Genomic DNA, 18,599 nt, shown 5'->3' with positions numbered 1-18,599 from the left:
GCCCCATGTCGTCCACGCGTCCGCTCCGCGCGCCGTGCGTCAGAAGCAGCTCGACGACGTCGAGATGCCCGCCGAGACACGCGCGGTGCAGCGGCGTCGCGCCGCCGCCGTCGCCGGCGTCGACGGCGGCGCCGCGACGCAACAACACGCCGACGCATTCCGCGTGACCGTTGGCGGACGCGAGCGCCAGCGGCGTCGTCATCGCGTGGTCGCGCTGGTCGACGGCCTCGCCGTTCTCGACGCGCGCGCGAACGGCGTCCGCGTCGCCGCGCGAGGCGTCTTCGTGGATGTTCCCGCCGCGCGCGGCGCCGCCGGCGCCTTCGAACACGCGGCCGCCGCGCCAGTAGTACCCGGGAGGCGTAGCGTCTTCCCCGCGCGGCATCTCGCCCTTATTCGCCGCGCTAGCGCTGCTATCGTCCTTCTTCTTCTTCTCCGCGTCGCGGCGTCCTATGCGCGCCGCGCACGCGCACTTCTCGCGCCTTCTCCCGCACGCGCACACGCCGCCGCCCCCGCTCGCATGAAAATCCTTCATCTCCGGCGGGGGGTACTCGAACGGCGCCTCGTACGGCGGCGGTTTCGCCGCGCCCTTAACGCACAGCTTCCCGCCGTTTCGTCGGTTCTCGTCGTCGGGGACCCCGAACGGTTTCGGTTTCGGCGTCGCGTCCGACAAGAGCGCGATGAGCGGCGACAGCTGCGTCTTCCACGACACGTCCAACGCGGTGCGTCCTCGCGCGTCCTTCGCGGAGGCGTCCGCGCCGCGCCGTAACAGCGCGCGCGCGAGCGTCACGTGCCCGCGCTCGCTCGCGACGTGCAGCGGCGTCGAACCGAGCTCATCTCTCGCGTTCACGTCGCACCCGCCGCGACGTAACGCGTCGATCGTGGCGGTTATCACCGCGCGGCGTTCGACGGCTTCGGCGCGCTTATCGCCCTCGTCCTCCTCAGGGTCGTTCCATACGAGCGAAAGTCGGGGTGGAGTTGAAAGGCGTCAGTTGGAGTTGAAAGGCGCCGAGGGCGGGTATTCAAAGGGAGGGGTGGGCGGAGAGACACGCCGGCGAAAGTCCTTAAGGATCGGCGTCCACATCGCCAACGCGGTCGTATGGGGACCAGTGTATAGAACGCACCTCCTCGCCGACGCCGCCGCCGGCGTTGAGCATCGCCGCGTGGTGCAGCGCCGTGCGTTCGTTTATGTCCCTCGCGTTCGGCGCCGCGCCGCCGTCGAATAACGCCGCGACGACGTCGACGTGCCTGCGGAGAGAAGTGCGAGGGAAGAAGGGGGACCGAGGAGGGTGAGTCGATTCGTTCGTTCGTTCGTTCTTCCCGGACTGTGAGTTATCATTTTTGTCCTTCTCGCGAGAAAAAGCCGTTACGAATCCATCCGACGTCCGAGAGGCGCGCACCCCTCCGCGGCGGCGAGCATGAGACACGTCTGCGCTAAGAAATCGCCCTGGTCCGGATGCTCCCCCCGCGAGAGCCTCCGCGCGACCGCGCTCGCGTCGCCCGCCTTCGCGGCGTCGTGCATCGTCCGCCCGCGCGTCCCCCCCGCGGCGAACTCCACCGCGCCTCCGACCCAGAATCTGCGCCCCGCGCCCGCTCCCGGGATCGCGTCCGCGCCGCGGCCGCACAGACCGAGCTTCGCCTTCGCCTCGAGCTCCCAGCGCTTCTCGACCGCTCGGCGGCGGTCGTAGTCCGCGAACGGCGCGAGCGATTCCAGCGACGGGACCGCCGCGTCCTCGCGCCCGAGCCTCGCGCCGAGGTGCTCCGCTTCCGCGGGATGCCGCGGAGGCGTCGGCGCGTCCGACGAGCGCGTCGCGCGTCGTCGTCGTCGTATCGGGCCCTCCCCGACCTCGTCCTCCCCGGGCGGGCACGAGCACAGGCCGACGCTTCGGCCGCACGTCGCGCAACTCATCGTTCCCGTCGTCGCGCGTCTCGAGAACTGGTGTTCGACCGAGATGCTCGCGAATCACCGACCGAAGACCGAGGAATCCTGTCTCTTCCCTTACTGTTTGCTCATACGCGAGTACGATGAAACAGTACTACATACAGGGCGTTGGCGCGCGGCGCGCATCACACTTTCACCTCGCAAGCGACAAAAGCCGTAGCCGCTGCCTTCGCTCGCCCTTTACCGACGACACCGGGTGCCGCGTTAGCTCGCTCGGACACGATGGTGCGTCTCTCGAACACGCTCGCCGCCGCCGCGCGCGCGCGCGTCGCGCGCGCGCGGCACCGTCGCGCCGCCGCGGCGTCGTTTCCGTCGCGAAATCTCGCGCATCGCGCGCGCTTAGGGTTTTTCTCCGCGGACGCGTCGACCGGGAACGCGACGCGCGACGCCCCGCGCGTCGATTCCGACGCGATGTCTCGCGCCGTCGTCGTCGTCGAGGCCCTCCTCGACGCGACGCGACGCGCGGCGTCGCGGAATCGACGACGACGTCGCATCGCGCGCGCGATCCCCTCGCGGCGGGGATTCATCCCATCCTTCGTTTGACCTGAGCCTCGCTCGCGAGGCTCGCGTCGCCCGTCGTCGTCCCGCGCGCGCGTCTCCCTCCCTCCGTCCGTCGACCCCTTCCCCCTCGCTGACCCTCCCCGCCCCCTTCCCCTCCCGTCCGCAGCCGAAGCAAATCCACGAGATCAAGGACTTCCTCCTCACCGCGCGCCGCAAGGACGCGAAGAGCGTGAAGATCAAGAAGACGGGCGGAAAGACGAAGTTCAAGGTTCGGTGCAGCAAGTACCTGTACACGCTCGTCGTGTCGGACGGCGACAAGGCGGACAAGCTGAAGCAGTCCCTTCCCCCCGGGCTCCAGGTCCAGGCGATCTAAGCGATCCGTTTGGTCGGGACGACCGTGGATCGCGTTGGACGGCGGAGTGATGTTGCAACAGTGGGGTTTGGACGGAACGGAGCGCGCGCGGATGGAGGGATTCGCGTCGCGCCGGTAGTCGGCCGCGCCTCGGCGGTCTACTAGAGACCGCCGAGGCTCCGTCGGCGGAGGGCGCGCGCGTCGGCGGGTTTCGCGCGCGCGCGACGTTCTTGGAGGGTGTTTTTTTTTTCGCGTTGTGAGGGATGATTAACCTTTACGCGCTGATGAGACGCGTCTCGTCTCGCCTTTCGCCTCTCTCCCGCGCGCTCGAACGCGAACGTGTTTTCTCAACAACACTCTGCGGCGTGTCAAATCTATTTCGCGCGTCGTCGATCAGTGTCGCGACGCGCGCGGTCTGACGTCGTCCACGATGGGCGGCGGCGACGTGTGGAACGCCCTGCGCGGGCAGGTCGTGCACACGGGGAAGCACGCGGAGGTGTGGGAGAACATGGACAAGTTCGACCGCGGCCGACGCGAGGCCGCGGACGCGGCCGCGCGAGGAGGAGGAGATCGAGGATCCGATCGAGGAGGAAGAGAGGGAGGAGGATCCGCATCCGCCGATGGGAACGTCGGCGGGTACAGGAAAGTCCGCGGCCCGGACGGGCAGATGATGTCCGGGGCGCAGATGAGGAACGCGCGGAACGCGGAGGGGACCGTCGACTGGAAGTGCGTCGCGTCGCGCTCGCTCGCCCGCCCCCATGTTTCCGACGCGTCGTCGCGATTCTTCGTTCGTTCGCGTCGGATCTCATCTCGTCACCGTCGCCATCCTTCCGTCCTTCGCGCCCGCGCCCTCCGTCCGCTCCCTCGCGTCTCGACGTCCGATCGCTCCCGTCGACGCCCCTCCGCGCCGCGATCTGACCGCCGGCGTCGTCTCGTCTCGTCTCGTCTCGTCTCGTCGCGTCGCGTCGCGTCGCCGCAGGGAAAAGTTCAGCAACGACACGCGCTTCTCGAGCGCGATCGGGTCGACGCGCTCGAAGAAGGACAAAGTCGTGGACATCGACAAGATGGCCGCGGCGGCGAAGGCGTACGCCGCGGCGCAGCGCGCGAAGGCGGAGGCGGAGGGATGCGGCGGCGGGGACGGCGGCGAGGACGCCGGCGGTCGCGGCGACGTCGCCGCGGGCGAGAAGAGGAAGAGGGACGGCGGCGACGACGGACGCGAGCGCGCGACGATCATGACGACGACGAATTCGACGATTTTGACGGACGCCTCGGGCGCGACGGAGGACCGACCGCCGTTCGCGCTCAAGCCGGACGACCCCGCGCTCCTGAAGCGCGTGCAGAAGGTGGCGGAGTTCGTCGTGAAGAACGGTAAGAAGTTCGAGGACGTCACGCGCGAGAAGCAGCGGGACAACCGCGTCGAGTTTTCGTTCCTGTGGCCAGGCGGCGAAGGCGTGGACTACTACGCGTGGCTGAAGCACTGCCTGAAGAACGGGATGAACCCGGAGACGCCTCCCGGGGTGGAGGGCGGCGGCGGGTTCGACGCCGCGAAGCTCGCGGAGGCGGCGAGGCGCATCGCGGAGGCCGCCGCGGCGACGGAGAGCGGCGGCGGTCGAAACGCCGCGCAGGCGGCCGTTACGAACGCGAACGTCGACGACGACGCGAAGAGGGCGTCTGCCGCGAAGACGAAGACGAAGACGTCCGCCGTCGTCGCCGCCGCCGCCGCCGCCGCCCCGGTCCCGGTCGTCGCGAAGGTGGGCGCGTGGCAGGCGGTGAAAGACGCCGAGGGGAAGACGTACTACTGGAACAAGGACACGGGCGCGACGACGTGGGACCCTCCGCCGGGGTTCTTGTGACCGACCGACGCGACGGATGCGACGGACGCGACGGACGCGTCTCCGGTGATGAAGCATGAATATTTAACAACTTTGGCGATGCCGAATTCGTTCTTCTAGAGTATAAGTTAGTCCCTTGGCTCGGCCCCGTCTTTCTCTCCTCTCTTCTCTCGCGCGTCGCGTCACGCGGCCACGGACTGGAGAATCTTGAAAAAGTACGTCGTCTCCAGCGCGCCGTCCTCCGCGAGGTCCGTGCAGTGCACCGCGTTTCTCACCTTGTCGAACCCGAACCTCGCGCGCAGCGACTCCGGGCGGAGCGCCCTCGCGATCTCCGGATCCGCGGGACCCGCCTTCTCGCGAAACGCCGTCACCGCGTCCGCCGCGCCGTCGCTCGCCGCCACCTCCAGCGCGCAAAACGCCCCGGACGTGAGCTCGTCCACCATCGCGTTGTACTCTGGCACCGCGCCCTTGTACACCTCTAAAAACTCCGACGCGTTTGCGCGATCGAGGGTAAACGTCTGCATCCCGGTCACCGCGAACCCGCCCTCGAGGACGCCGTCCACGATCAACCCCAGGTTCGCCATCGCGTGCGGCTTCACGATGCACAGCGACGTGTTCTCAAACTTCGCCGCGGACGGCAGCGCGAAGAACGTCGCGCACTGCGTCTCCGCGTCAGACTCCGAGGACGACGCGACGCACGCGTCGCCGAAAGCGCCGTGCAGCGTGGACGGGTCGGTCGATCCCTGTAAAGCGACGACGTCGGGGTGGAGTTGAAAGGCGTCAGAAGCGGAGTTGAAAGACGTCGAGGGCGGGGATTGAAAGCAGCGAGGGACCCTGGGCGGAGAGATTCGCCGGCAAAAGCCCTTAAGGATCGGCGTTCACCACGCCGACGCGGTCGTATGGGGACCGGTGTAGATATGAACGCGCCTTCTCGCCGTTGAGCGCGGCGAACTTCGCCACCGCGTCCTCGCTCACGAGCGCGATCCCCACGCACGCGCCCGCGCACGCGTCGTTCACGAGCGCGCGGTCGTTCCGGTCGCCGAACATCCGCTCCGCGTCCGCGCGCTGCATCGTCGCCATCTTGCACTCCGCGACGACGAACCCGCTCGCGACGGCGGCGTGGATTATTTTCCCCGCCGATCGGATCGCGTTCGGCTTGACGAGCGCGAAGACGCGCTGGCGCGCGGACGCGAACGCGCGCTCCGTGTGCGCGTCGCCGTACTCGACCACCTTCAGCTGCCTGGAGTACACCGTGATCGTCGCGCCGAGGAAGAAATCCTTGGTCGTGATCGAGGGCACGCGCGTCTTCTTTAAAAACGAGCGGCGGTTTTTGATGTCGTACATCTCGACGGACGAGTCCGCGGCCCAGAAGAGGAGCTGGTACCGGAACGTCAGCCCCGCGTGCGGGTCGAGGTACTCCACGATGAAGGAGTAGCGCTCGCTGTCGGTCTGGTGTGGGGGGGGGCGCGATGGTGGGGCAGAGGGGGAGGATGGGTTGAGGTGAGAATTCGCGGGTCCGGCGTTCGAACGCGTCGGCATCGCTCGCGACGCGGGGCGACGCGAGCCGAGGTCGGGCGAGGACGTCGCGCGGGGAATATCGACGCGGATCGAGCGTCAGCGTTCGTCGCCCCCGCGCGATACCCCGCGGAGGACGCGCGACGCGGCCGTCGTCGACGCGCGCGGGACGCGAGGGGGGGGGGGCGGAAACCCGGTCGCGTCCCGAAATGGGAGCGAGATGGGTGGCGCGATACGTCCCCCCGGGTCCCTCCCTCCCTCCCGCGCGCGACGGGTCGGGGACGAGGACGCACCGTCATCGCGTCCGACGTCGTTCGATGCGTCACGCGATAGGTGTCGTCGAGGCCGCCGCTCGAGACGCGTGCGTGGGGCGCGGCTCGTCTCTGACCGCGCGCGCCTCCGTCGAGGGGGCCTTAAGGATGACCGGGGGCAAACGGCCTTCTCTGAGGGTCGTTCCATACGAAAATAGTTCACCGGTCAGTTGAAAGGGGACACGATCAAGTGTTGAAACCGAGCGATGGGTAAAAAACTTTTATAGAACGCACCTGGCTCGATCTCGCTCTCGCGGACTCGCGCCCGCTGATGAGCTGTCCCCGCGCGGCGGGATCCGAGGCCTCACTCTCGCGCGCCCGCGCCGCGCCGCGACGATGTGCGTCGCGTTCCTGTTCCTCGGCGACCCCGACCCCGATGAGGACGCGCTCAAGAGCCCGTACGTGTTCGTCCTCGCCGTGAACCGCGACGAGAGCTACGAGAGGTGCGCGACGACGCGACGCGACGACGCGCGGCGGCGTCGACGACGATCGTTGACAGCGAGGAAAAATCCAGTCGATCGATCGGACCGTCCGTCCGACTCACGCTCCTCCTCCCTTCCCCTCCCCTCCCCTCTCTCCTCCTCCGCAGGCCGACGCAGCAGATGCACTTCTGGCCCGACCGCGCGGACGTCCTCGCCGGCCGCGACGAGGACGCGAAGGGGACGTGGATGGGCATCACGAGGACCGGGCGCGTCGCCGTGGTGACCAACTATCACGAGGAGACGCCGCGGCATCCTCCGGGGACGTCGCCGTCGCGCGGGGAGCTGCCCGTGAAGTTCCTCGACGGCGACGACGCCCCGCTCGACTTTCTGCGCGCGCTGGCGGAGGATGGCGGCGTCGTCGAGAAGTACAACGGGTTCTCGCTCATCGTGGGCGACGCGAGGACGGGCGAGTTCGCGTGCCTCTCCAACCGCGGCGACGACGCCGGGACGGCGACGCCGCTCGCCGCGAAGCAATCCGCGGAGTGCTCGGACGAGGACGTCGGCGGGGCGATCTACGGCCTCTCGAACGCCGCGCTGGACGCGCCGTGGCCGAAGACTAAAAACGGGAAGAAGGCGATGGAGGAGGAGATGGCGCGAGTGAACCGCGCCTGGCACGTCTTCGGGGCAAAGTCCGAGGTGCGACTCCCGTTCGCTCGTTATCCACCACACGTTATGCCACGTCATCGAATCTGATCACACACTGACCAATCGCATCCCGCCCCCCGCATGGTTTCAGTGGTCCGTGGTGAGCCCGACGGTGTTGCTTCGCGACGTGTTGGGAAACCACGCGGAGTTCGATCGGTGGGACGTCGAAAAGGACGGCGAGCCTCCCGCGATGGAGGCGTCGCCGTCGCCGTTCGTGCGGCCGGGCGAGAACGCCAAGTGGGGCACGCGCACGAGCACGTTCTACGCGGTCATGCGGAGTCGGAACATAGACGAGAGGCACGGGGTGGAGACGGGCGACGGCGACGACGACGACGACGACGGCGGCGACGGGTACGGGCACGAGGTGAAAGCGCTCGAGTGGACGCTCGATCACGACAAGAAGGAGTGGAAGGACGAGTTCTACGCGTTCCTCACGTCGCCGACGTCGGAGCGCGACGTGGAGAAGGAAGGATGATCTGATGACGCGCGGCGTCATCGCGGCGGCGCGTCGCGCCGGTCGTCGCCGGCGGGTCGTTCATCGACTTTTACTTAGTAGTAAAATGCGGTCGCAGTACTGAACGTGTTCGCTCGCGTCGGAACGTCGCGACGACTCGTCTGTTCTGTTCGTTCACACCGTCCCCGACCTCTTTTCGTCGTCGTCCAACGCGATCGTCTCTTCCAACACTCTCTTCCGCAAGATCAACATCAGCCGATCCAACGCCTCGTCCTCTCGCACTTGCAGCTCCGCGGCGAGCACCGCGTCGCTGCCGCCGAGGTTGACCACGTCGCCGACGAAGATCGGCGCCGCGTCGGCGCCGCCGTCTCTCTTCCACGCCTCGAACCCCTCCAGCAGCTCCAACGCCTCGCCGTACCTTCCGTCGTGGAACAACAAAACGCCTAGGTCCCTGGCCTCGAACCCCACGCCGCCGTCGAGCGCGAGCAGCCGCTCGGTCGCCAGCGTCGCCATCGGGAGGTCCCCGAACGGCCGACCGGTGGGTTGGATGATGCCGACCACGCCGGCGGCGGTGTTCATGCGGTTCCCGGCCGCGTACGCCGCCGCCTCCACCGCGAGCAAAACCCCCGAGTCTCTGGCGTCGTCCCACTCCCACGGCCAGTACGCGCGCTTCAGCGCGCTGAGCTGCAGCCTCGTGGACATCAGCGGCGTGCACACGACCGCGTTCGACGGCCGCTCCTCGCTCTCGCGAATCACCCCCCACGGCGGCGACGGCGCCGTGACCCCCGCCGCGGAGTCCCGCGCGCCTTTGGGTCGAACGCACACGTCTACGCCCTCCGTCAAGACGCCTCTCTCGGCGAGACGCTCGACGCAGCCGATGTATATCGCCGCGAGCGTCGCGGGGATGCCGATCTTCTGCGCGACGACGTTGTGGAAGTACGTGCGGTACGGCGAGTACATCTCCCTCCAGCCTTTCGGCGCGCGGTATTGATTTTGCACGTAGAGATAGTCCTCGAGCGCGTCGATCACGTCGCGCGTCGTCGTCGTCCCCGCGGCGACGAGCGACTCGTAGTCGCGCTGCATGAACTCGTTCACGAGCTTATCCACGCGCTTGACGTACGCGTCGATGGGCAGCGGCACCGCGGTCCTCGATTTGAACGCGTCGTCCTCCATCGCGATGCACAGCGACGTGTGCACGACGTCCGCTTCGGCTTCTTCGGCGTCTTCTTCGGCGGAGGCGTCGCCGCGCTTCGATCCCGCCGCCGCGCTCGCGCCGCCGGCGACGTACGCGTCCATCAAGCCCGCGCGCGCGGCGCGTTGGAACGGCTCCCACGTCTCCTTCGCCGCGGAGGGCTTACCGAACGCGCCGTCGAGCTTGACCGCGACGCGCGCGACGGTCGTGTCCGCGTCTTCGTCCGTTATCTCGTCTCGGCGCGTTCCCTTGCGGCCCAGGAACTTCGGATCGTCGGGGGAGACGTTCTCCGCCTTGGCGCGCGCGCGCGTGGATCGCGTCCGACGCGAGGGAGCGGCGCTTCTCGACGCGACGCGCGAGGGCGTCGCGAACGCGCGGGGGGCAGCGAGCGCCGCCATCGGTGGAGAGGCGAGGCGTCGCGCGACGGGACGAAGTGACGACGACGAGAGACGACGCGCGAGGCGGACGGGAGCGCGGAAGCGGCTCGTCGTGGCAGTTTCAGCGGTGCGCAGCGGTCGATCACACGAGGGTCTGTGAACCGTCGTTTCCGCTCGACTCGACCGACCCCGCGCCGACTCGCCGAAACGTGATGCGTGAGCAGTCTCGAAAAACCAAAATCAAAATCACTCTCGTCGGCGCCCCTCTCCCCAACAGATCCCCGCCCCTCCTCCCGCGATGAAGATCGCCGTGGAGGGGTGCTGCCACGGCGAGCTCGACAAGATCTACGCCGCGATGAAACACCTGGAGCGCGCGGAGGGGATCGTCATCGACCTGCTGATATGCTGCGGCGATTTCCAAGCGATCCGGAACGTCGACGACGTCGAGTGCATGTCCGTGCCGAACAAGTACAAGGAGCTTGGGACGTTCCACTCGTACTACAGCGGCGCGAAAGTCGCGCCGTACCCGACGCTGTTCATCGGCGGGAACCACGAGGCGTCGAACTACCTCTGGGAGCTGTACCACGGAGGGTACGTCGCCCCGAACGTGTATTACATGGGGCACGCGGGGGTGATTAATTTCGGAGATTTGCGCGTCGGCGGACTCAGGTGCGTTCTATACAAACGTTTTTCACCCATCGCCCGGTTTCAACATTTGATCGCGCCCCCTTTCAACTGACCGGTGAACTTGTTTTGTATGGAACGACACTCAGCGGCATCTTCAAGGGCGGGGACTACAGGAAAGGGCACCACGAGCGCGCGCCGTACGCCGGACACGACGTGAAGACCGCGTACCACGTCCGCGAGTTCGACGTCCAGCGGCTCGCCATGCTGAAGGAGCACGTGGACGTCTTCCTGTCGCACGATTGGCCCAGAGGCGTCGCGCGGCACGGAGAGATGGACGACTTGATTCGCAAAAAGAAGTTTCTCGCCGACGAGCTCCGATCGAACACGTTGGGGTCGCCGCCCGGGGAGACGCTGCTTCACGCGCTCAAACCGTCGTATTGGTTCAGCGCGCATCTGCACGTCAAGTTCGCGGCGATGGTGCGTCACCACGGCGGCGGGGTCACGAAGTTTCTCGCGCTGGATAAGTGCCTGCCGCGTCGCGACTTCATGCAAATCGTGGACCTGCCGGAGAAAGACGCGAGCGGCGGATTTCGTCTCGACCCCGAGTGGCTGTCGATCGTGAAAGCGAACCATTTGGCGCAGTCGCTGACGACTCGACCCGCGGGAAAGGTCGTGAGCGGGGAAGGGGAAGCGAGACGGTTCGTGGAGGAGCGGTTGCGACGTCGCGCGGCGGCGGCGGCGGCGGGGGAGGGCGGGGAGGGCGGGGAGGACGCGGCCGCCGGTAGCGTCGCCGCGCCCCCTCGGTTCGTTCCCACCGCGCCCGCGCACGACCCCGCGACGGAGAAACGGCGCGCCGGACAGGGCCGCGCGCCCGTTGGGGTCGTCCGGAACCCGCAAACGGTCGAACTCTTGGAGTTACTCGAGTTGGAGTTTACCCTCGACGCCTCGGGCGGCGGCGGCGGCGGAGGAGGAGGAGGAGGAGGAGGAGGAGGAGGGTTCAAGGGCGGGTTCGCAGGGCCGGGCGCGCCGCCGCCGCCGCCGCCGCCGCCGCCGCCGGTGGCGACCACCGTCGCCGTCGGTGCGGTGGACGGCGTCACGTCGTACGCGATACCCCGCGAGGGACCGTTCGGAACGTTGAAGCCGAGGACCCTTCCGCCGGCGCCGCCGGCGCCGCCGCCGCCGCCGCCTCCGGCGGAACGCGAGACCGACGGGAACGAGATAGATCTGGACGACGCGTAGGGAATCGCGCGCGTCGCGATGCCGCGGCGGCGCGGCGGCGTAGAGAACGTAGGCTAGGTTTGATAGAGAGATATCGTTGAGCGAACGACGACGACGCGCCGTTCCCGAGGTTTTGTTTTTTCGTCCTTCGTCCTGCGCGTGACGACTCTTCTGCTGAAAACGCACTTCGAGAAAGGAATAATCGATCTTCGGAGCTCGTCACACCCGAGGCCGCCGGGCGGCCACCCCGTCGCCCCCGAGGCCGCCCCGCCCTCGGGCGCCATGGGGACGGCGAGCTCGAAGTGGCAGTACGAGCGGACCAAAAATCGACGCGAGGCGGCGGAGAACACGCGGGAGAAACGCTGCGCGCGATGGAAGATCCACTGGGACGCGAAGGGCGACGGCGCGCACAACTACACGACGAACGTCACGCCGTGCGCGTGCTTGGACCCGAGCTCCTCGGACTACTCCGACGGCGCGGTCGAGAACGAGCCGGATCAACCGGAAGGGTGCGAGTTCTTACCCTACGAGTCGATGCACAAGGGCGAGCGACCGTTCCAGCTGTACTACATCGTCGGCGGGTGCGTCCTCGGCGTCTTCGCGCTGCTGTTCTGTTTCTGCTGCTGTCGCATCACGCGCGAGGAGAGAGCGGCGGCGGAGAGAGAGGAGCGCGCGTCGTTCGCGGCCGCGCTGGCCGAGATCGAGCGAATGATGAAGGCGCACAGCGGACGGTCGTTCGCGGTCGTGGAGCAGCCGGACGGACTCGCGGGGCTCGCGGAGGCGGAGCGGGTCGACGTCGAGGAGGGCGAGGCGCGTTCTATACACTGGTTCCCATACGACCGCGTCGGCGTGGTGAACGCCGATCCTTAAGGACTTTATCTCCCGGCGTTTCTCTCCGCCCATCACCCCTCGCTTTCAATCCCCGCCCTCGACGCCTTTCAACGCCGACTGACTCCTTTCAACTCCACCCCGACATTCGCTTGTATCAGAACGGCCCTGAGACGGACGCGGACGGGGGAGACGGCGCGTCGACCGTCGCCGCCGCCGCGCGCGAGGAGGAGGGTCTGGAGGCGTACGTGAAGGGTCTGAGCTCGCGGCGGGGAGGGGAGGGAGAGGCGTAGGTAGACATTCATTCGGTAGACGCAGACGCGCGCGGAACAACCTCTCCGATCTCCGAGAGCCGGGGCGTTGTTCCGCGCGAAGCGATGATTTGAGCAATTCGTCGTGTTGTACACGTACGAACGAAAACTACTCGTTGACTGATTGCCCGTAGGAAAACGTTCGGCCACCCTCAGCCAAACACCGTGCCACCGCGGCATAACGGACCCCAATCGTCCGCTCGGCGCGCGCACTTCCCGCACGCACGCCTCACCGCGCGCGCCGAGAAAAGAATCATGGCCGCCGCCGCGTCTTCCGTCTCCTTCCGCGCCGCGGTCGCGCCGCGCGCGGTGTCCTCCTCCCGCGCGCGCGTCGCCGCCGCGCGCCGCGTCGCGACGACGACGCGGGCGGCCGCCCCGACGGTATCCGTGCCGGACGTCAAGGACCACCTCGACCGCGGCTTCGTCCTCGTCGACATCCGCGACCCGGACGAGTGCCGCGAGAGCGGCTACAAGTCGTCCTGGAAAAACATCGTCGTGCGTCCCGGGCCCGCCCGCGTCTCTCGCGTCGTCGTCGTCGTCGTCGTCGTCGTCGTCGTCGTCGTCGTCGTCGTCGTCGTCGTCGTCGTCGTCGTCGTCGTCGTCGTCGTCATCTTGATTCTATTTTTCGCGCCGCGTGACGACTTTTAACAAATCCATTATCCATCCGCCCACTCCGCCCGCGCCTGGGCCCCCGCTTTCAATCCCCGACCGCGACGCCTTTCAACGCCAACTGACGCCTTTCAACTCCACCCCGCGTCCGTACGCTCTCCGCAGCTCGCGGCGATGGACGAGGACGGTACCATCCACATGAACCCGAACTTCCTCGCGCAGATCCGTCAGGAGTTCCCGAACACCATGTCCAGGATGATCATCGCGTGCGACGACGGGACGTTCCGTTCGAACAAAGCCGCGGATGCCATCATGTCCAAGCTGGGTCACACGAACGTCAAGGTGCTCGAGGGCGGCATCGACGCGTACCTGAAGGCGTTCCCGATCGACAAGAGCGCGAACAAGTGGAACGCGCGGCCGGAGATTGGTCAGGACCTGTCCACGCTCGTGTCCGGCGTCGACACGCGCCAGGCGGGGCAGATTTACTACTGATCGACGGCGCCGGCGTAGTTTGCTCGCGCGAGGTCACGCGTTTTGCCCGGATGGGTCAGAGCTCAGTCTTTGTGTACTGTTATCAAAACTACCACAACGACGCCGGCGGCGGCGGCGGCGGGCGGCGTTGAAAAAGAATCTTTTTGTGTAAAAATCTTGCGCGCGTCGACTTGACCTTGACTCTCCTCCGTCGCCGGCGCTCGCCCGCCGCGCCCGGGGTCTCGCCTACCTCACCGTCCACTGCGGCCGGTTCAAGAGCCACTCCAACACCTCCGGGTCCACCCTCGGCGCGAGCGCCCTCTCCCTCTCGCTCAGTCGCTCGCGCGCGACGCCGCCGAACTCGCCCCCCCAGCCGTTCCGAACCGCGTTCATCCACGCGTCCAATATCGGCGATCCCATCAGCCTCTGCTGGTTGCTCACTCCCCACGGCCCCGTCGCGCTCGGCCACGGCAGCTCCGGGGTCTCCGTCAGCGCGAGCATCCACGCGTTTCGCTCGCGCTGCCCCGCGCGCGTCACCGCCACCTCCGGGCGGCTGCTGTACGCGCAGCACAGGTCCGGGATGGAGACGACGCCCTTGCGCTGCGACGCGACGTACCCCGCGGGGTCCGCCTGAGGGTCGCCATTCCATACAAAGCGATGTCGGGGTGGAGTTGAAAGGCGTCAGAAGCGGAGTTGTGAGGCGTCGAGGGCGGGTATTGAAAGCGAGGGACCCTGGGCGGAGAGAAACGCCGGGCAAAGTCCTTAAGGATCGGCGTTCACCACGCGAACGCGGTCGTATGGGGACCAGTGTATAGAACGCGCCTGATCCTGCTTGTACCACGTCAGCAGCGACCCGGCCGCGGTGCCGGGCTTGTACGTCTTCTCGATCCTCGAGACGACGCGATCGGACGCGCCCTCGGCGCCGACGCCGTAGGAGTGCACCTCGTTCTCGCGAACCTCGATCGGGTCCGCGCGCAGGGCTTGGTGATGCGAAGACGTCGAGACGACCCAGTACCGCGAGCAGTGCGCGTGGAAGTGGACCAACTCAGCGGCGATGTCGTGCCTCGCGCCGCGCGTGGGCGGCATCGCGGCGAGCCTGTCGCGGAGCCAGAAGAGGCCTTCGCGGAGGGATTTCGTCGGCGCTCGCGGCGACCGAGGCTTCGCCGGGGATCGTCTCGAGTCGTCGTCGTCGAATTCGTCGTCGTCGTCGGCGGCGTCGGCGGCGTCGGCGGCGTTCGCCGCGAGAAGCGCCGCCGCGACGTCGTCGCACTCGCCGTCGTACCCGCACACGTCCTCCGCGATCTGCTCCGCCTCGCTCACGAACCTCGCGTGCGCGACCGCGTCCTCGCCGTGCCGCGCGTGCGGCGCCATGAGCGCGATCAGCGACGACAACAGCGACGGCGCGCCGTCGACGCGCGCGGCGCCGAAAATGCGCCTCGCCGCCTCCGCCTCCGTGAGCAGCTTCATCGGCGGCGGCGCGTCCGCGATGCGCGCCTTCTCCGGCCCTCTGCCGAGTAAGTACCTCACCTTCGACAGACAGATCGCCATCGCTTGTTGCCGAATCTCGCGCACGGCCAAAGCCTCGATTTCCGCGTCGCCGAGGCCGAACGGCGGCGGCTGCCACTTGGAGTTTGGACCGTCCTTCGCCGCCTGCTTCGCCGCGGACTCTCGCTGCTCGTTCAGAATATCCCTCGGCAGCGCCCTGAGCTCCTCCCTCATGAAGCTCGCGGCCCACGCGACGTAATGAAGGAGCCAGTTCGGGGCGTCGCGCAGCAAACCTCGCCCGCATCGAAGCCCGACTTCTTCCATCGCGCGCGTCGCGCTCGGCGCCGGCGGGCCGACGGCGTCGCCCGCCACCAACAACGCGGCGTGACGCTCGATGACGCGGTGACATCGCGCCAGCGCGTGGCCGTTGCTCTGCTCGCCCACGAACGCGAGGTACGACGCCCTGCATCGTCGCGCGGCGCACAGACAAAACGCAGCCTCGACCTCTTTCATGCTGTCCGTGCACGAGTGGTAGTTGTAACACAGCTCCTCGCCCGGCTTCACGTCCCTCTTCGCGTAAAAGTTGATGCGGTACATTCCCTCGATCGCCTTCAGCGACACCTCCACGTTCGGGTCGCAGCTGTGCGACAGGCGCGCGGCGTAGTTGTTGTAGTGCATCGCGTCCACGAACAGGATCGAGAACCCCTCCGCGTCCCCGGGCGGTCGCTCGAGCTGCATGTTGTAAAACTCGGGGGGCCCGGCTTCGCGCATGCCGCGGTTCTTCTGAGCCGTCTTGATCGCGTCTTGCTTCGCCTGCCACGCCCACGGCGGGTACATCTCGCCGAGGAAGTCGACGACGAGGTCGCCCGCTTTCACGCCGGCAGAACCGGGCGAGCACACGACGCCGAAGCCTTTTCGATGCACGGCGAACATCTCCGGGGATTGCCGCGCGTACCGCGCCAGTTTCCACAACGCCTTGGCGCGCGCGACGTTATCCTTCCCTTCCTCGTCGCTGTAACGCCCGCCGGTTGAGCGTTCAAGCACCGTCGCGAGGTCCTCGGACGCCATCGCGAGCGACTGCGTCGCGGGCGCGTCCGGGGACATCGGCCCGTAGCTCGCGTTCACGCGCATCATGAGATCGTCGGAGAGACGCCACAAGTCGTCGTCGTTATACTCCGGCAACACCTCCTTGAACACGCCGACGACGTCTCGCGCGGTGACGTAATCGACCCCGTACGTCTCCTGCTCGGTGACTTCCTCCCCGAGCTTCTTGTGCCTCCTCTGCTCGCCGTCGACTTTCGGCCACTCGCCGAGGACGGGCCACCACCCGGGCGGGCGGTTCGGATCGCTCACTTCGCCGTTCGCCGCGACGGTGATCTTTCCCCCGGCGACGCGGTCGCCGCCGGGCTCGAGCCACTCCATCGTCTCTTTACTCAGGTTGATCTCCTCGACGTCGCCGTCGTCGTAACAAACCGTGTGATTCCCGGATTTTTTGTCGAAGCCCGTGACGACGCCGGAGAAGAAGGCGTTTTCCTCTGGCCAGAAAACTTTCACGCGGCGGTCGATCGCGTCCTCGCCGGGGTGCTTCTCCGACACGTGTCTTCGATTCGCCGCGTCGCCTTCCACGTCAGCACCCGCGGCGTCTCCACCGCACGATTCGAATCTCGGCTGATCCGGCGCGAGCGTCACCGTGCGCTCTTTCGTGACCTCGTCCGGGTCGCCTCTGTGGACGTAGTCCTCGATGATGTTCAGCTGCGCCCGCGTGGCGGTGTAATCCGCGTCAGTCTTTGAAAATTTCTTGTCCCCTCTTCTCCGCTCGCGGTCTCTCTCCCTTCGCGCCGCGCGTTTCTCCTCCGCGAGCCGCTCCTCCGTCGAATCCGTCTCCATCGCGGCGACGCCGTCCGCGGACGGCAGCCGAGCGTCGCCCTCCGCGGCGGCGAGCGTCAACCGAACGCCGACGCCCTCCCCCCCCGCGCTCCCGGCGTCGATCTCAACCTTCACCGGGCGCGTCGCGGTCTCCACCCCGTCCAGCTCCATCGCGTCGGCGGCGGCTTGATCGCGCTCCTCCGCCTCGGGCTTCCTTTCGACCTCCGGACGCCAATCCGCGACGCCGCGCGTCAGCGCCACCGTGGACGCCGCGCAGTGAAACGCCTTGCTCACGCACGCCGCGCGCGCGAGCTCTCGCCTGCCCTCCTCGGACGTCGACGCGTGTTTTTGATTCGCCACATCAGCACCTTCCACGTCAGCACTCGGTGCCGCGTCTCCGCCGCGCGACTGCGACTCGAATCGCGCGTCGAGAACGATCTCGAGGACGCGCATGATCTGCCGCAACGGCAGCTGTGCGAACGGTCCGGGTCTCTTCGGCTGCCACCGAAAGTCTCCGCGTCGCTCGCGCTTCGTCGCCGCCTTGCCGTCCGCCTTGTCCTTCTTCGCACCTCCCCCCGGTCCGTTCCCGGCCCCCCACTTCCCGCCGCCGCCTTTCCCGCGCGCGACGTCGATGCCGACCTCGTCGAGCCAGTTCCCCACTTTCACTCTGTCGCCCTCGCATAATACCGTGACGGAATTCCTCCAGTTTTTGCTCTTCTCCATGCCGCAGTGCTTCTCAAACGCCGTCGTCGTCATCACGACGCCGTCGTCGACGCCGCTCCTCGAGACGCAATTCTCGTGCTCTTCCGTGCACATGCACCGAAACATCGCGCGGCGGGGTAAGAACACCCCGGGGATCCCGCCGCACACCACGGGAACCGCGGCGAACGCTTTCCCGCGCGGGCGGTGCGGCGGCGGCGTCCGCGGCGCGTTCGGCGGTCGGCCGGGGTCGTCGTGCTCGTCCTCCTCCTCCGCGGTCATCGCCTCCGCGGCGTACCCGCTGACGGTGCCTCGCGGGAGGTCGTCCCTGATCCCGGCGTCCACGCGGACGATGGTGGTTTCCTCGGCGGGCGCGGCGGCGGACTTTCCGTTCTTCCCCGACCCCGGGGCGCGGTTGTGGCAATTCTTCACCGCCGTCGACGTGCCACACTTTCCGCTTTTCGATTTTTTGCACGCGGGGCACCTGCCGCCGCCGCCGCCGCCGCCGCCGCCGCCGGGATGTCTCCAATAATCCCACTTGCTGTCGTCCCCCGTCGTCGGCTCCGGCTCCGGGGTCGCGGTGCAGATGCCCCTCGAGGTGGAGGAGGGCGAGTCTGACGTCGCGGTCCGGCGGGGGTGGTTCTCCAGAGCCGCGGCAGACGTTCGGCATGCGTGGTCCAGTCTCTCGGGCACTCGCACTTTCGCGTCTCGAGCGGCGCGTGCGCGTTAAACGCGCACACCCACCGCGCGTGCGGCGTGAGCTCGCGCAGCACCGTCCGAGGGACGCGGCGCCACTTCCCGCACGACGCGACCTCGCATCGAACGGCGGCGAGGGGTTTATGAAGCGGCGGTTCGGGCGGCGGTTTCGGCGGATGAAGCGGCTTG

At 67.7% G+C, this 18,599-nt stretch overlaps 10 protein-coding genes across 10 annotated transcripts; 7 read left to right on the top strand and 3 right to left on the bottom strand.

Moving 5' to 3' along the window:
* Nucleotides 1-28: 28 nt before the first annotated feature.
* Nucleotides 29-382, bottom strand: MICPUCDRAFT_20210 (uncharacterized protein; the record flags this gene model as incomplete). Its single annotated transcript, XM_003061502.1, has 1 exon — nt 29-382. A coding segment is annotated over one exon (354 nt), but the record flags the coding sequence as incomplete, so codon positions are not given.
* Nucleotides 383-2,128: 1,746 nt separating this feature from the next.
* MICPUCDRAFT_51368 (uncharacterized protein) lies at nt 2,129-3,083 on the top strand. The gene is made up of 2 exons (XM_003061755.1): nt 2,129-2,164; nt 2,607-3,083. Exons 1-2 carry the CDS (start codon nt 2,162-2,164, stop codon nt 2,811-2,813), a joined length of 210 nt encoding a protein of 69 aa, XP_003061801.1. The 5' UTR covers nt 2,129-2,161; the 3' UTR covers nt 2,814-3,083.
* A 139-nt stretch (nt 3,084-3,222) lies between these two features.
* Nucleotides 3,223-4,645, top strand: MICPUCDRAFT_51367 (uncharacterized protein; the record flags this gene model as incomplete). The annotated part of the gene is made up of 2 exons (XM_003061754.1): nt 3,223-3,518; nt 3,772-4,645. The coding sequence occupies 2 exons, from the start codon at nt 3,223-3,225 to the stop codon at nt 4,643-4,645; spliced, it is 1,170 nt and encodes a 389-aa protein (XP_003061800.1).
* A 161-nt stretch (nt 4,646-4,806) lies between these two features.
* On the bottom strand, nt 4,807-6,163 carry MICPUCDRAFT_35405 (uncharacterized protein; the record flags this gene model as incomplete). Its single annotated transcript, XM_003061501.1, has 2 exons — nt 4,807-5,367; nt 5,510-6,163. 2 exons carry the CDS (start codon nt 6,161-6,163, stop codon nt 4,807-4,809), a joined length of 1,215 nt encoding a protein of 404 aa, XP_003061547.1.
* An 898-nt stretch (nt 6,164-7,061) lies between these two features.
* MICPUCDRAFT_6654 (uncharacterized protein) lies at nt 7,062-7,526 on the top strand (the record flags this gene model as incomplete). Its single annotated transcript, XM_003061753.1, has 1 exon — nt 7,062-7,526. A coding segment is annotated over one exon (465 nt), but the record flags the coding sequence as incomplete, so codon positions are not given.
* Nucleotides 7,527-7,767: 241 nt separating this feature from the next.
* MICPUCDRAFT_51364 (uncharacterized protein) lies at nt 7,768-8,052 on the top strand (the record flags this gene model as incomplete). Its single annotated transcript, XM_003061752.1, has 1 exon — nt 7,768-8,052. The coding sequence occupies one exon, from the start codon at nt 7,768-7,770 to the stop codon at nt 8,050-8,052; it is 285 nt and encodes a 94-aa protein (XP_003061798.1).
* A 153-nt stretch (nt 8,053-8,205) lies between these two features.
* Nucleotides 8,206-9,621, bottom strand: MICPUCDRAFT_51363 (uncharacterized protein; the record flags this gene model as incomplete). Its single annotated transcript, XM_003061500.1, has 1 exon — nt 8,206-9,621. The coding sequence occupies one exon, from the start codon at nt 9,619-9,621 to the stop codon at nt 8,206-8,208; it is 1,416 nt and encodes a 471-aa protein (XP_003061546.1).
* A 277-nt stretch (nt 9,622-9,898) lies between these two features.
* Nucleotides 9,899-10,884, top strand: MICPUCDRAFT_3958 (uncharacterized protein; the record flags this gene model as incomplete). Its single annotated transcript, XM_003061751.1, has 2 exons — nt 9,899-10,269; nt 10,374-10,884. Coding segments are annotated over 2 exons (882 nt in total), but the record flags the coding sequence as incomplete, so codon positions are not given.
* Nucleotides 10,885-11,727: 843 nt separating this feature from the next.
* Nucleotides 11,728-12,315, top strand: MICPUCDRAFT_51361 (uncharacterized protein; the record flags this gene model as incomplete). The annotated part of the gene is made up of 1 exon (XM_003061750.1): nt 11,728-12,315. The coding sequence occupies one exon, from the start codon at nt 11,728-11,730 to the stop codon at nt 12,313-12,315; it is 588 nt and encodes a 195-aa protein (XP_003061796.1).
* A 524-nt stretch (nt 12,316-12,839) lies between these two features.
* On the top strand, nt 12,840-13,685 carry MICPUCDRAFT_70840 (rhodanese-like domain protein; the record flags this gene model as incomplete). Its single annotated transcript, XM_003061749.1, has 2 exons — nt 12,840-13,079; nt 13,359-13,685. The coding sequence occupies 2 exons, from the start codon at nt 12,840-12,842 to the stop codon at nt 13,683-13,685; spliced, it is 567 nt and encodes a 188-aa protein (XP_003061795.1).
* Nucleotides 13,686-18,599: the final 4,914 nt, after the last annotated feature.

This window comes from Micromonas pusilla (genome assembly GCF_000151265.4).
Source record: "Micromonas pusilla CCMP1545 genomic scaffold MICPUCscaffold_10, whole genome shotgun sequence".
NCBI lineage: Eukaryota > Viridiplantae > Chlorophyta > Mamiellophyceae > Mamiellales > Mamiellaceae > Micromonas > Micromonas pusilla.
Note: the sequence above shows the minus strand (reverse complement) of the source record. Positions and strands in the feature narration are given on the sequence as shown.